Genomic DNA, 14,436 nt, shown 5'->3' on the forward strand with positions numbered 1-14,436 from the left:
AGCCAGAAAGTAAACCATCATTTCCAGGAAGAGAACACAGTTAAAATAACCCAAACTAGGCTAACAGGAGGTGTGATGGATGGTGAATTATAAATGTGTTGGTTCAGCCAAAAAGTGCACAATGCCCAGTGTCCTCCCACTAGTGCCTCAGGACATTACAATAGAACTAGAACCTTATAGCAATGATAGAGACTATAGATGTGCTCCTGGCATGGTCACGGTTGGATCCTCATTAAAGTCTCCTGTTTGTTCTCTGAGTTGCAGTTGGTCTCTGTGCACATTTGTACATGCAATAAGTCAGAACAGGACTTCTAAGCCATGAGGGAAAAGTTGTAAAAGTAGTGTTGGAAGCACAACACTGAATGATTTTTATTTTTTTTTATAATCTCAAAAATCTCATTTGGAATATGCACTAATGTGACCAACTCACTTCTACAGGGCTCGGGACAGCGTTGCTGACACAGACGCTGGTCAGCTCAAGCAGACAACAACTCAAACTGTCAGTTAATTAAACTAAAGCCAGAGGGAACATAACAACAACATCCAAACATACTTTTCTGTGCTGTGGCTTGGCGTCCTCCTGGACACTACATGACTCTTTGATTAAACTTATGTAAATGTGCTATTCAAACACACCGTATCCACCAGCACGTACGTGAGCTGAAAACATTGAGCATCATGGCTCAATCGATTCATATTTAAAAAGAAAATACACTTTTTTTTTTTAAAGAACTAAGACTTCACTCCTATTGGTAGCAGGGCTTGAGAGGCCACGCTACCCCTGATGCTTTCATGTTATGTTTACAGTGTACTGAACAGTTTTGAAGGACAGGTAATTTCCTGAATGTGTGTGTTCAGTGGTAATGTTTTTCTCAGTCGGTGGATTGTGGCAATAGATGTCAAGTTTTTTCCATTTCCCCCCTGTTGTTACTGTAGTTTTAAGCTACAATAATTTACAGTAAATTCCTGCTTTTCATCTTGGTTGGATTTTTTTTTCTATATTTAACCAAAAATCTATATTTAACTAAATCTCTTTTCTGGTGTTCACAAAATGATTTGAGTTGCATTATTATAAGCGTCATTTCTAATTAAATTGCCACAAGCTCAAATGAAGAAGACTGTCAATGAATAAATTGCAACTTAGCAAACACACTCATTAGAACATTTGTTAATGTACCAAATAAAATCAAATAAAAAGTAAGCAAAAAATGATGCATACCTTACTTTGGAAAGCATATCTAATATTAAAAATTAAGATAGACTCACTGACAGTTAGTTATACCTTGATAGTACTGGGTTGGATTCCCTTTTGTCTTCAGATCTGCCTTAATTCTTCATAGATTCAAGAAAGTGCTGGAGATTTTGGTCCATGGTGACATGTCAGCATCACATAACTGCTTCAGATTGGTCTGCTGCACATCCATGATGTGACTTGTCTATTCCACCTCCCAAAGTTGCTCTGCTGGATTGAGATCTGGTGGCTCTGGAGGCCATTTGAGTACCGGGAATGCATTCATGTTCAAAAGAACCCTATTTGTGATTACAACAATCAGCTACAACATTAAAACAGGTGAAATTAATAACATTGATCATCTTGTCAACAATGTAATGTTCTGCTTAAAACCCCTGCATCGTGATCTTGATGTGGATGTTGATTTATAGTACTACCTCGGATGTCAGACAGCCTACACTGTTGGTGGTGGTAATTGTTTTGCCATCTGTAAGCATGTGCTTGTCTGTCTCTATTGCTATGTAAAACTGACCTCATCATTGTGGATTTAGGGTTTATAAATCTTAAACTATAAGAATGAGAAAAACTGGATGTTTACACTGGCAGAATACAAACTAGTGCATTAGTGTATTGAGCAAGCTAGATGCAATTACAGCCTATTACAATGAGTTTCAGGGCAGCTTATCCTTATGCTAATCAATATGCTATATTTACACTGGATATTGTTACCAAACAAACCTATGCATTAGCTTAGTGTCCATAGAGCAAGTACCAGAAATTAGATCTGGAGACTGGAGGCCATTTGAATATACTAAACATATTGTCATGTTAAACCTCCCCCAATTTTTTAAAAATCTGAGCTTTTTCTGACACAACGATCCCCCACATCATTACACAACAACCACAAGCCTGAACTGTTGATTAAAATAGGATGGATTGATGCTTTCATGTTGTTTACACCAAAATCGGGCGCTACCATCCAAATGTTGCAGCAGAAATTGAGACTCATCAGACCAGACCCATCAAACATTTTTTCTAATCTTCCATTGTCCAATTTTGGTGAGCCGATTACAATGTAGCCTCAGTTTCCTGATCTTAGCAGAGAGGAGTCACACCCAATGTGGTCTTCTGCTGCTGTAGCTCTTCTGCTTCAAGGTTTGGCATGATGTTTGTTCAGAGATTCTCTTTGGCTTTTCTTGGTTGTAATGAGTGGTTGTTTCAGTTACTGGTGACTTCCTGTCAGTAAACCCAGTAATGCATTGAGTTGCTGCCTTGTAATTGGCTGACTAGATATTTGCATTAATGTGGAGTTGAGCAGGTGGTGAATTTGTCAATGTAGTATTTAGGTTACAGAGAGGAGAAAGAAAAACTCCTGTTCTTGTTTCTAAAGTAACAAAAGTGCATTACCATACTGCTGCAGTGGCCTTTTAATTTTCTGTCTTGATTCTTTATTCATTACTGTGGCATAAAAAGCACAAGTGTAGGCATTATTATTTCAAACTTATGATCATTTATGCAGAGGTTACATAAAACCCAAAAACTCCCAGGAAGTGTCTGGACTCAGCACATCTCTGCTCCTCTACTGACGTTTTAAAATTCTCATGAGACACCAGATTTAAGATGACAGCTCAGCCGGCGCTCCATTCATATAACATGAACACATTTCACCAGTCGTCTTATATTCTTATCCTCCTTACTCGGCTTTGTTATAAAAAGAAATTAATCATATAAAAGGAGTTTTACGGTTTTCTTTAATCCCCACAGTGAATAAAAGACAGAGGACACACTTCACATCGGTAAAAATAAGAACATTCACAATATATCTAATTTTAGCTAATATGCAGACAGCAAATGACAGAAGTATCACATATAATCACTATTATTATTATTCTTAACGAAATGTACAATTCAATAACCTGCAAAAATCCATGCAGCATTTGGATGTTATTTCACCACTGATTAAAAAAAAAAGGTGTGTTAGCTGTGTTAGCAAAACCACTTTTTTTCATCACAGTGTCATTTTACATTCTATGCAACTTAAACACGCAAAGTTACACACTTCACAAGGACACTTAATCCGGACACGAAAAACAAACATGTGTCAGGACACAAAATAACTGTAAGACATGCACAGAGGAAAGGAGATGACAAACTTTTCAATGTAAAAAAGCACTTTAAGAGTTTAAAATGGCAACAAGTACAATAATTAGGAGCGAATAAATAATGTGCTACATAAAGAACTGAAGACAATCAAAAGTTTTGTCAAATTGTAACTAAATTCCAAACTGTAATTACCTCGACTATCACAGCAGGACACCCAGAAAAAATAATGAGTGTATTTTAAATTGCGACGAATAATAAAATTCACGGCTTTGTTCTGCAAATGTCGAGTCTCAAATGTTTTAATCAGGACTTCGGTTTGCTTTTAACTTCAACATTTGCCCCTAATTTTTATTTACACCGATCAGCCACAACATTAAAAACACTGACAGGTGAAATTAATTACACTTATCATCTTGTCATCAACGCAGTGTTCTGCTTAGAAAGCTTACATCCTGTCGTATGCCATAGTTAGCGATGCATTGTCATTTATAAGCATGTGCTAGTGTGTCTGCATTGCTCTGCTCTGTAAAACTGACCTGATCATGTAGGACTAGTGCTAATAAATTCTGAGCTAAGAAAGCTAGAGTAGGGGTACCTACTCCAGACAAAAACTGCCCAGAAACAGATCAAGGAACATGAAAATGAGCCTAAGGTGGTGATCCAGCCCCCAAACTTCTGCAGCATGTGCTAGATGCCCTACAACACACCCAGTCTACAGGATGACCTTCACATATGATCAGAGCTGTTTTTGCTACAGAAAGGGGGACGGCTCAATATTTAGCAGCCAGTCTAAATGTTGTAGCTGATCTGTGTTTTTGTGAGTGCAGACTTCTTCCAATATTCTTCTGATTTAAAGACCGTTTATACTCTTTCAAATTAAACAGCACTGCTCAGAACATGACTTGAGGTTATTTAAGGGATACTTTAAGGTTTGGATGAGAACAAAAGGGGTAAAATAGTTCAGAATTTTGGGACACAAAAAAATAGTTGAGCAAATCAATTCCATTCTCATATCTGTACAGTAAATATGAAGCTTCAGGCCCCCGACTTAAAGCTGCAAACAAGGGAAAACCACTTCATAGCTGGCCAACTAGTAATGATTATGTAAAAGAGCAAAGTTTTTGTAAACAAATAAGATATAAAACATTTTAATGGGAGAAGTTCAGAGATGCTATTAGGTGGATTTTGTTACCTTTTATGACCCATTTTCATTTTTTATTCTAAGCTAACCTACTGTAACCTGTTGCTGGCTGTATATTTAGCTGGCAGATATGAACGCTCATATTTTCTTTAAAAAACAAAAAAAAGCTCTTGCATTTAAAAAAAAGAACTTCTGGAAATAAAACTACCTTATTATTTGCCTGCATCTCTGCCCAGTCTTTTATTCAGTCCCCTTCCTGCGAGCCACAGATGATTCATGAGAGCCCATAAGAGGATGTATTCTTCATAATATACTGTATAATGCATCCGTGGGTTTTCATCCAGTGTGCTCCAGCGGAGAACAATGCAGTGTCTGTTGCTCAGAAAATAACCAACTACGCGGCCTGAAGCAGCAGAAATAAAAACAAGACTGCACACAAACCACTGCATCAACAAAAAACAAACAAACAAACAAACAAAAAAGGCATCAATGCATAAATTAAAAACATGCCACAAAAGGAGGATTGGAGATACTTTTCCAAGTACTCACACTTGTGAGTAAATGAACAAAAAGCCTTCAAATAATTCATCAAAAAACCCTAAAAACACATCAAACGTGTCTCACAGCAAATCTCAGTTTCTTATATTGATGTGAAGCACTTTACAATGTAGGTTGAAAACTACAGCAGAAATGCAACTGCCTGTTGGAGAGCTGCCAGATGACTGCACAATCATGTGCTGAGCGAGATGTATAAAACATGTATGTTAAATGTTTAACATGCATGGCCTACTGTACGTATCCACGCTTCAGTGTCTACGGCTGTTTTTTCCCCACGGGAAGGGGAAGAAGTATGATTTCCAACTCTGCCGGCCCAGATTTCATTTTCATGCTCTAATACTTCACGTACATGTGGAGGACACTTTGATCCACTGCTACCCGTCGTGCTGGGATTCCAAACACCTCTTGAACACGCGCCATCCCCGAGGAAATCTGACCACTGACCCCGCCTGTGTTACGGCCGTCTCCTATCCGCTGAGCTACACCGGGAGGAATTTAAAGCAGGAAGGTTTTACATTTTGCCGATGCTCTCATCAGCTGGGCTGACTTATAACGAGTGACAAGGTGACAACAGTTTTGAGTAAAGAAGCAGAGCTTTTGCTGTGCTCTCTTGGACTGAAACATACTGTTGTTTTAAAAAGTGCATCAGATACACAAGAACACAGAAAGCTTGATTTTACTGATGTGCTAAAACTGCTCTAAAATTGACAATAAAATCCACATGCCAGCTTTTTCCACAGCTTTCAATCACAGAAGACTGTCTTCATCAGGGGAAGGCTTTGCTCAGCTGTCATACAGATCAAGCTGTCGAAGTGTAATCTCAATAGGATTTCTTATAAGCCTGCAAGAAAGTTCTGTCTAGACCATGGAAATAATGGTTAGACCCCATTACTGTAAATTTCCTTCAAAACTTAAACTACTTTGTTAGTTTTTGATTGATTATGATTTTAGGGATTCAAATAAATAAGCTTGAGCACAAAAAATTGTAACAAAAAGCAGTTTTCATGCATGGACTGCTGCACAGAACCTTTCTAGGACTAACCCAACAAAGGTGGAGGTGAGACTGCAAATGTCTAATGCAATTAAATCAGGCATTAGCTGGTCTTTAACCTGCCAGCTCACTTGTACAAAGGCTGCATGACGTGTGTCGACGTGAGAGCAGAGTATCTAATATTACATGCAGCGAGTGCATCATGTGTAATGCCTCCAGGAAGTCGTATATAGGCAGCTCCCTCACCTAAACCACACAGAGTATTTCTAGGATGGCGAACGCATCTAAAATTGACTATTTCCTGCTGTGTGATACATATGAGGAAAGACAACTGTGGAAAATATCCCAACCTGATTCTCACAAAATTGTCCAAAGTGCATGTGTGAAAACGGCTTCAGGCAAACAACACTGACAGAGAGAGTTTAGAAAACTGTTACAAAGTAAACTATTTGAGGTGGAGTCTGAAAGTCCTTTAGTGTACCTCTTCAAAGTAGAAAACTCTGAAAAAAGAAAAACCTTTAAAAGTACTTTGTGGAATTTGTGACCTCTAATATTGCTCTGAATGTTTGTTTGTTTCTTTTTTTCTACGAGTGGCTCCACATTTTGTTTGTCACAAAATGGGGCTATGAGAGTGTTTTTTGAGTAGGGAGTCCATTCATTGTAGCTGTTAAACCTCAAGGATACGCACAATGACTTCTGAATGTAAATTTAACTGTTCTTTATTGATTAAAAAAAAAACTCCACAAGGTGCCTTTAAACTTGAGGTACATCCAATACCTTTGTTTTTCAAGGTCTCCAGCTACATCTTATGGGCTTTAAAAGCAGCTTAGATGTTGGGGAGGGGAGGGCGGGGGGATGCTATAAGGCCAACAAGTTAAGATCAAAAATGAGTTGTTTATATGGTCATTGCATCGTTACAATTGTTTTTTCTACTGAATTTGAATACACGTATGCAAGTTGTAGCTGCCTTGAGGTTTTAGCAACATTAAGCACCTTCTTAATCGTTCCTGTGCCATCAGCAAGTACATTCAGACACCCATGTTCTATGTTTTTACTCACACAAGATTACTAGGTTACAAATAACTTGCGCAGAATCTGAAGCACTGAATTTCAACGTGTAGGTGGTACCTGGTTTTAAATGAAATGCAGTGAGTGCAGAGTTGCCGAAACTCTGCTGATATGTAAAAATTTGACTTTTCACCCCCAAACCCCCATTTTTCTTTTAAGTGAAAGCATTAGAAAAAGCTACAAATGGACCTGAAAAAAATCTAATGGATTTCATGCTTATGTTCAGTCAAGTTTTAACCTGTAAACTTGATTTGCAAGTCACCACATCAGACAAACACCATAGCCTCCGTGTGTTGTTAAGCATTGATTTGCAGCAATACTGAGACTCTGGATCTCAGCTGCAATCACCAGGGACTGTTTGCATCGAGCAGTCTGTATTTGAAGTCTTTGAGTCGTTCCAGTCCTCCCCTCTGGGCCACCGCTCTGACCAGGACACTAATCACAGCCTCAGGAGAGGCAGTCGTGGTCACATCCACAGCTACCAGCCAGCATACACACCTCACCACTTCACTGATTATTCTTCACCGTCCTGGAACAGATGCATTCAAATGTAATGGCCCGAGCCAAGAGACGCGCACGCTCCATCCAGAGACAAATGGGAAGATGCGTTCACACAAAGAGGCACAAAGCTGGATGAGAGTATGAGAGAGAGCATCTTCCTTTGTGTCTATACGATGAACTGCAGAGTATGTTGCAGGCACAATGATAACAGAATACAATTAACTTCAAATGGTTTCACTGCACATATAAATCTCTCCCTCTGCAGGGTCACAAATGACTTAACTCCTTCCGTAAAGACGAAGCTTCTAATTGCACATTGTTCTGTGCGCTGTGATACTCACACTGTCGATTGGCACACTGTTCAAGAGAATTAACAATTTATCTCCGCGGGAATAAATTAGCAAACTATCAGGACATCAGGCCAACACCACAACATGTGTCTTAATCGTCAATTTCACAGCATTATAAAAAGAAAAAGAATAACACAAAGATGACATCTTTAAGTTGCGTGTATGACCACACAGAAGCAAAAAAGCTGATTTACATCTCCACCTCTGGTTTACCTTCAAGTTTGACTGCAATCTGCTAGTGCTGTCTTTTTCTCGTGACCTTGTTTTGAAGCGTCTTTGAACAGAACGGAGTAAAATTGAATCTGACAGAGCATCTGCCTTCACTACTCGCTCAGTCAGAGATGAAGGCCTGAATGATACTCGTTATAGATTAATTACAGCCTGACAGAAGACAGACACGCAGAGGAAACAAAGTGGACGAGCTCGTCAGACGTCCAAGCTGATGCGACTCGCCTCCACGGCAGCAGCTAAGCGCTTCTTCTGCTACAGCCTTGAGAGAAAATGTAAATTCGGCGTCTGTGATGTGTAGAGAATACGGACATCTGAGCCACTGAGGTCACTGCGAGTTGACGGACGCTTGTTTCTTCTCCTTTTTTTAAAGTTCAAACCATCCTTCGCTAGACTCACAGAGCAGCGAGCGGATCGATTAGTCAGTGCAGAGCAGCAGGCCTCAGCTCTAAAATTCAGGAGAAGGCTTTAAATTCAAAAAAGCAGGAGATGTGTCATTGCTGTCAAACTTTTATGTAATTTTTTTTCTTTTTTTGTATGAGGCTCCATGTGTAACCAACCAGGACTTTAAAAACAACCTTTATTAATAGATATGGGGTGGAATTTGTGCAAAAATGGCTGTGTGTTGGTTAGTGCAGAGATACATTTTGTCTCTGTGGATGATAGTTATGATGATGATGATAATGATGCTTCCATGCTGCTTCAGCCAGGGTCACGACAGCTGCCACGGTGGGTTGAAGAACTTGATGGCATGAGACTTTGCCCACTTGGCAAAAACGGACTTCTCCGTGATGAAACGGTGTCCTCCATATGGGGCACTCTCATGCAGGAGATACTCAGCACACTCGTCCCGGCTGCCTGCCTCGTAATAATGGTAGGGAACTTTTTTGTAATCCTCTGTCCTAAAATGAAAAAGAAGAAGAAGATTATTTACACATTGTTTTAAAAACTTTCGTCTACAATTGTTTGGGAGTGGCACTATCCCTCCTCTGCACATGTACAGACCATCTCAGCTATACCTCCCTGACTGTCTCCAAACGGCTCAACCTGAGCTGTCTATCTAATAAACTCATTTCTAATCTTGTCTATCCTGGTCACACTCACTGAAAACATCTTTAACTTTGCCACCTCCAGCTTCGCCTTCTGTCTTTTTGTTAGTGCCACTGTCTCCAAACCATAGCAGTTCTCACTACAGTCTTTTCTTTCAGTCACAAATTACTGCTGACACTCATCTTCACCCGCTCCACCCTGTCTGCACTCTCTTCTTTACCTGTCTTGTCCAGTGTCAATTACTTATTATTCTGTCTTGTTTCTACTGACTTTCATTCCTCTTCTCTACAGAGCGTACCTCCACTGCTCCAGGCTCTCTTCTATCTCCTTCCTACTTTCACTACAGATCACAATATCTTCTGTGCACTGAATAGTCCAGAGACTCCGGTCTGACCTTATTTGTCAACCTGCCCATCACCAAGCAAGAAAAGGCTCATAGCCAATGTAATTCCACCTTGAACCATTGCTTGCCTTACCACTGTCTTGCTGTCCTCGTACATGTGCTGCATCACCCTTAAATACTTCTCTGCCACTCCTGACTTCCTCATGCAGTACCACAGTTCCTACAAAGGCATGCTGCAGCTCCTTTTGACCCTCTCTATACTTCTCCATTAACACTCACGATCACGATATGGGTTATCAGCTTTATACCTCTGTAGTTACTACAGCTCTGCACATGACACTTGCTGTTGAAAATCAGTACCAATACACTTCTCTGTTCTTCAGGCATTCTCCAACAGTCTGGTTAAAAAGTCCACTGCCCTCTGTCCGTCTCCATACCCTTCACAGGTATGTCACACCGAGCTGCATTTCCACTCTTCACATCTGCCCTCACTTCCTCCTTCCTAATTCTCAGCACTTCCTGATTGACCAATTTTCCTCTTCTCGCTGTCATTTTCTTCATTCATGAGCTCCTCAAAGCACTCATTCCATTTTCTCAGTACACCCTCTTCACTTGGGGATGGCACTGCATATGTGGGGAAAAAAGCTGTTAAAAAAAAGATTCAGCCCACTCCTCATCTGTGTCTGAGATCAGCTTGAGGCTACATTAGCCACCACACATATTACATTCGAATTTCCAACTGACCTGTCAGTGGTTCAGTTGCACTGTGAGTACTGTGGGCGGTAGGTTTTGACAAGGAAGAAGAATGAGTGTGTTAAAAAAAACATGATCTCTCTAGTTCTGCTGTATCAATTCTGATGCTGGAGAAATGCACCGACATGGCATACAAAAGTCTAACAAAAGTGTATACTGTGGCAGTATAGTATTAAAAATGGAGTAAACTAACTGCACTGTAGCCAGGAAACTTTACCTTTATGAACATTTATGAAACTGTGATAAAGACACCGGGTGTGTCTACATGTGTATCAATTATTTGGAATTGAAATACTGACATATTAATATGAAAATGCTTGGGGGTCCTAATCAAGCTTTTCAATTTAATTAATGTATTGGTGGGAACTGTTCAGCTTCATGCAACTTCAATCTGCCTGCCTTTCAATTATCCATTAAGTACAAATCTTTTTGTTTACTTTTTTAAACTTTGGTTACAGATTTTTCACCTCTGTATACCTTTGAATGTTGATTTAACCCTAACCCGAGAATAATGTTCCTCAATGTAAAATCTGGAGAAATCTATTGGATGCTCATGATCTTTGGACCCTCACAGCATAGCATTAAAAACAGGCATGATTCTGTCCCATATCTCATACGTAAATATGGAGGCAAAAAACATAAAAGTGGAAAACTGCTCTTGGGTCAGATGAATTGAAATTTCGATTCATTTTGGAAAACATGAACATCTCATGCTCTGGACTAAAGAGGAAAAGGAGTATTTGGCTTGTTATCAGTGTTCAGTTCAAAAGTCTGATGTTATGAGAGTACATCACAGTCTGTAGACTTGGCGGCTTATACAGCTGAAAAGACACCATTAATGCTGAAAGGTGCATACGGGTGACAAAGTGGCCTGCTTGCAGTCCAGCTATTTCACCAATTGAAAACATTTGGAGCATCATGAAACAAAAAACATGACAAATGCAACCCATGACTGTCAAGCAGCCAAGAATGGGACAACATTCCTCTCCCAGGATTTGAACACTTAATATGTTCTCTATTGTGAGTAAAATATGGGTTCATGGATTTGTAAATCATTACATTCTGTTTTTCATTTTATACAGTGTCCCAGCTGTTTGGGAATTGGGTTTGTACATATGCTAAGCTATTTTATTTATCCAGGTGTATACATGTTTGTCAGGGAACATTTTTAATTTGCTATGGCAGACAGTGAAGACAGCCTGCTCCTGTTTCAACAAGGCAAATCCCACAGGCACAAATCGAGGTCAGTAAAGAAAAGGTTTTCCCAGTTGGTTTTAGAAAAACAGCAGCCCATCCAACACTTTTGGGATGAATTGGAATAGGATCTCCAGGCCAGAGTTCATCACTCTACATCCTGTTAATGCTGTCGTGTATAAATGGGAGCAAATCCCTGCCTAAAGTCTCAAAAATTGTGGAAAAGCTGCCCTGCAAAGTAGAGACTGTTATAGTAGTAGAATATTTGTCTAATGTCTATCCATCCAGTTATCCAGCCAGCTTTTTAACTGCTTATCCAACTAAGGTCACAGCTCACAAACCCATCCCAGCTCTCACAGATACAACATACATCCTGGACAGGTCGCTAGTTCATCGCTGGGCTAACTCAGAGAGACAGGCATTCACAGCTAGGACCAATTTAGATTCATCACTTAACATAACATGCGTGTGTGTAACCATAGCACCCCGAGAAAATGTGTTTGCACTAGTCGCTCAGGTTTAAAAAAAAACATATTGGTATTTATTTTTCTACTGCAGATCAAATTAAAACCATGACTGATGTTTGAGTATTTACATATTGTTAAATATATACATATTGATAAATATATATTGTTAAAATTTTCAATCTTCTCTTTCTCACAGTTAAGATTACATTTAGCGTTCTTGGTTTTGGCTTAAAAGAAATAAAAATCTAAAGTAAGAAAACAAATTAATAAATTATTAAACCATTAAAACGAAGCTCCTTTGAGACGGTGTTCAGTAATTCGAGCTGATTCTGCCGCGAGCAAAGGCTTCTACTCGGCAGGTCTACCTTATTTGAAAAAAGGGGCTGCTGTCAGCACCCACATTTATTCAATAAATAGTCTTTTAACTAAACTCTGATTTACATCACAACAGATTCACTTCTATTCTGAGACAAAGTAAATCTGAAAACATGCAGCAAGCTCAGTAATGTACAGTAATGGATTTCACGATGCGTCGCTCGGTTTAGAGTTTGCATTCAAAAGAAGGGATCAATATAAACAGAAGGAAGCTTGGAGCAATGGATAAGGTTCATTGTGCACTCTGCCACTGGTTTCTAATGGCGAGTGACAGCTTTATGAGAGGATGACTTGTGTAACAATTGCACTGAGAGAATGAACACAGAGAGAAGGGAAACAGCCATCACGGCAGCCAGTGGCTCCACAGCGGGAAAGCGACCGTGGCTGTCTGCCAGCTTACAGTAATACAAAGCCCAATCACTGCCTCTCTTCTGTGTCACACAGTGTGCACCAGTGTTGACAAATAAATTCAATTTCACCCTCTCTGCAGCACCTGTTGAAGCACCACTGCCACAGAACCACTGGGGTCAATCCTAACTAAAACCATGAATATTGCCACACAAAAGTTTCCTTCTCCTTGTTGTTCTGGAGCATCCAGCTAACAAAAGCACTTTGCGTGACTCTAAACTCAGAAACTTGGTGAAACACAATATACTCCTGTCCTATGCAGGATGGAGGGAAATAAATGAGAGACAGGCAGGGAGAGAAAACTGGCCCTTAACTGCCTCACTGAATCATAAAATCCTCCATGCTGGTTATATTATCGCTTCGCTCTGCCATGTGTCTTGGGCTGTTTTTATTTCAGCTCCTGCTGTGCACGGGGAGCACAGAGAGGATAAAAGTCAGGATTTTCAGTGTGCATTAGGTAAAAGTGTTTGATTTGGGGGATAGAGAGAGCTCAGGTAGAGCTGCGAGAGGAGGCGAGATCATCAACGCTGAGATGACTTGAGACTGAGCAGCCATGCCCAGAGCAAGAGCATCTTGTTTGTCATCCCTCCCATGGCCTCGCAGTCAGACAGTAATCACTCACCCCGGAGTCAGAGAGAAGACGACAGGCCCGATATACAAATAAAACTCGAAGCAGAGGAGGAATCGGGGTGCTGCAGCCCAGCCACCCGCAGCCAAAGAGAGACTGCTGCCTGCTGGGTATTCTAGGCAGGGAAACATAATGGTATTCACGGCACAGAGAACCCAATATGGATTTCAGCATAGAAACTCAGCCATTAAATCCAAACTGAGGCATTGGAAATGTAACAGGGCAGGCTGTGGTTATGGGAGGTTGTGATTGGCCGGCGCTGCAGTGAATGTGAATGGAGTTTTCAAAGTTTTGTAGGAACGCGTGCATTTTTCATGCAAGTATAGAGGAAGGAAGGTGTGGGAGCGGGTAGCGGGGAGCGTGACAGTTCATGTCTTACTTGCAATAGGTGTCATTTATCATGCCATAGATATGGATCTCTTTGCACATGTCCATGGCGAGGATGAGCGTGAACCAGCCTGTGCTGAGGTAGGAGCCGGACTGGATCCTGCAAGACACAAATTACAGATAATGCACTGTAATATTCATTTGCATAAAAATCCTAATCATTTGCATTGAAATAAAAAACAAGCACAAAGTTTTAAGTATGCCATTTCTCAGCCCTTTGTACACGTCCCTCTTGTCTGATTGTAATTCAGCTGAGCTAAGAATTATAATTATCCTAACAGATGTTCTTAGTGTAGGCTGCTCTGGATCTGAGCCTCAGCTCAAATGTATATGTATCTACAGAACAGCAAGAAAGCTGGCAGATGCATAACCATATGTCAATGTCACATGAGAAATGTTTCTAATTTTAGAGACCAAATAAATATTATGTACAGTGATAATTTAGGGGGTTGTAACATTCACAGTGACTGTATATTTAAAGGCTGAGAAATGCTTGCTGTTGTTGATTAGCTTCATTCACAGCAGTCATCCCCTGTGAGTGAAGCAGGCCGGTCAATAACAACATGCATTATCCTTTCATCATCATCATCAGACCCGTAGTTTATGAGCTCTGACCCATCAAAGTTTAAAAAAAGAGAGCTTTGATCATTTTCAAACAGA

General features: G+C 40.1%; 1 protein-coding gene across 1 annotated transcript in view; it reads right to left on the bottom strand.

Annotated features, from left to right (window-relative positions):
* Nucleotides 1–2,963: 2,963 nt before the first annotated feature.
* Nucleotides 2,964–14,436, bottom strand: part of st6galnac3 (ST6 (alpha-N-acetyl-neuraminyl-2,3-beta-galactosyl-1,3)-N-acetylgalactosaminide alpha-2,6-sialyltransferase 3) — a 102,910-nt gene continuing 91,437 nt past the window's right edge. The window contains exons 4-5 of the mRNA XM_031731141.2: nt 13,769–13,876; nt 2,964–9,073 (exon numbers count right to left, since the gene is read on the bottom strand). Coding sequence (XP_031587001.2) covers nt 8,884–9,073; nt 13,769–13,876 — 298 coding nt within the window. The 3' untranslated portion in view covers nt 2,964–8,883. The remainder of the gene's footprint in view (nt 9,074–13,768; nt 13,877–14,436) is intronic.

The sequence above is a fragment of the Oreochromis aureus genome, linkage group 18 (genome assembly GCF_013358895.1).
Source record: "Oreochromis aureus strain Israel breed Guangdong linkage group 18, ZZ_aureus, whole genome shotgun sequence".
In the NCBI taxonomy this organism is placed as follows: domain Eukaryota; kingdom Metazoa; phylum Chordata; class Actinopteri; order Cichliformes; family Cichlidae; genus Oreochromis; species Oreochromis aureus.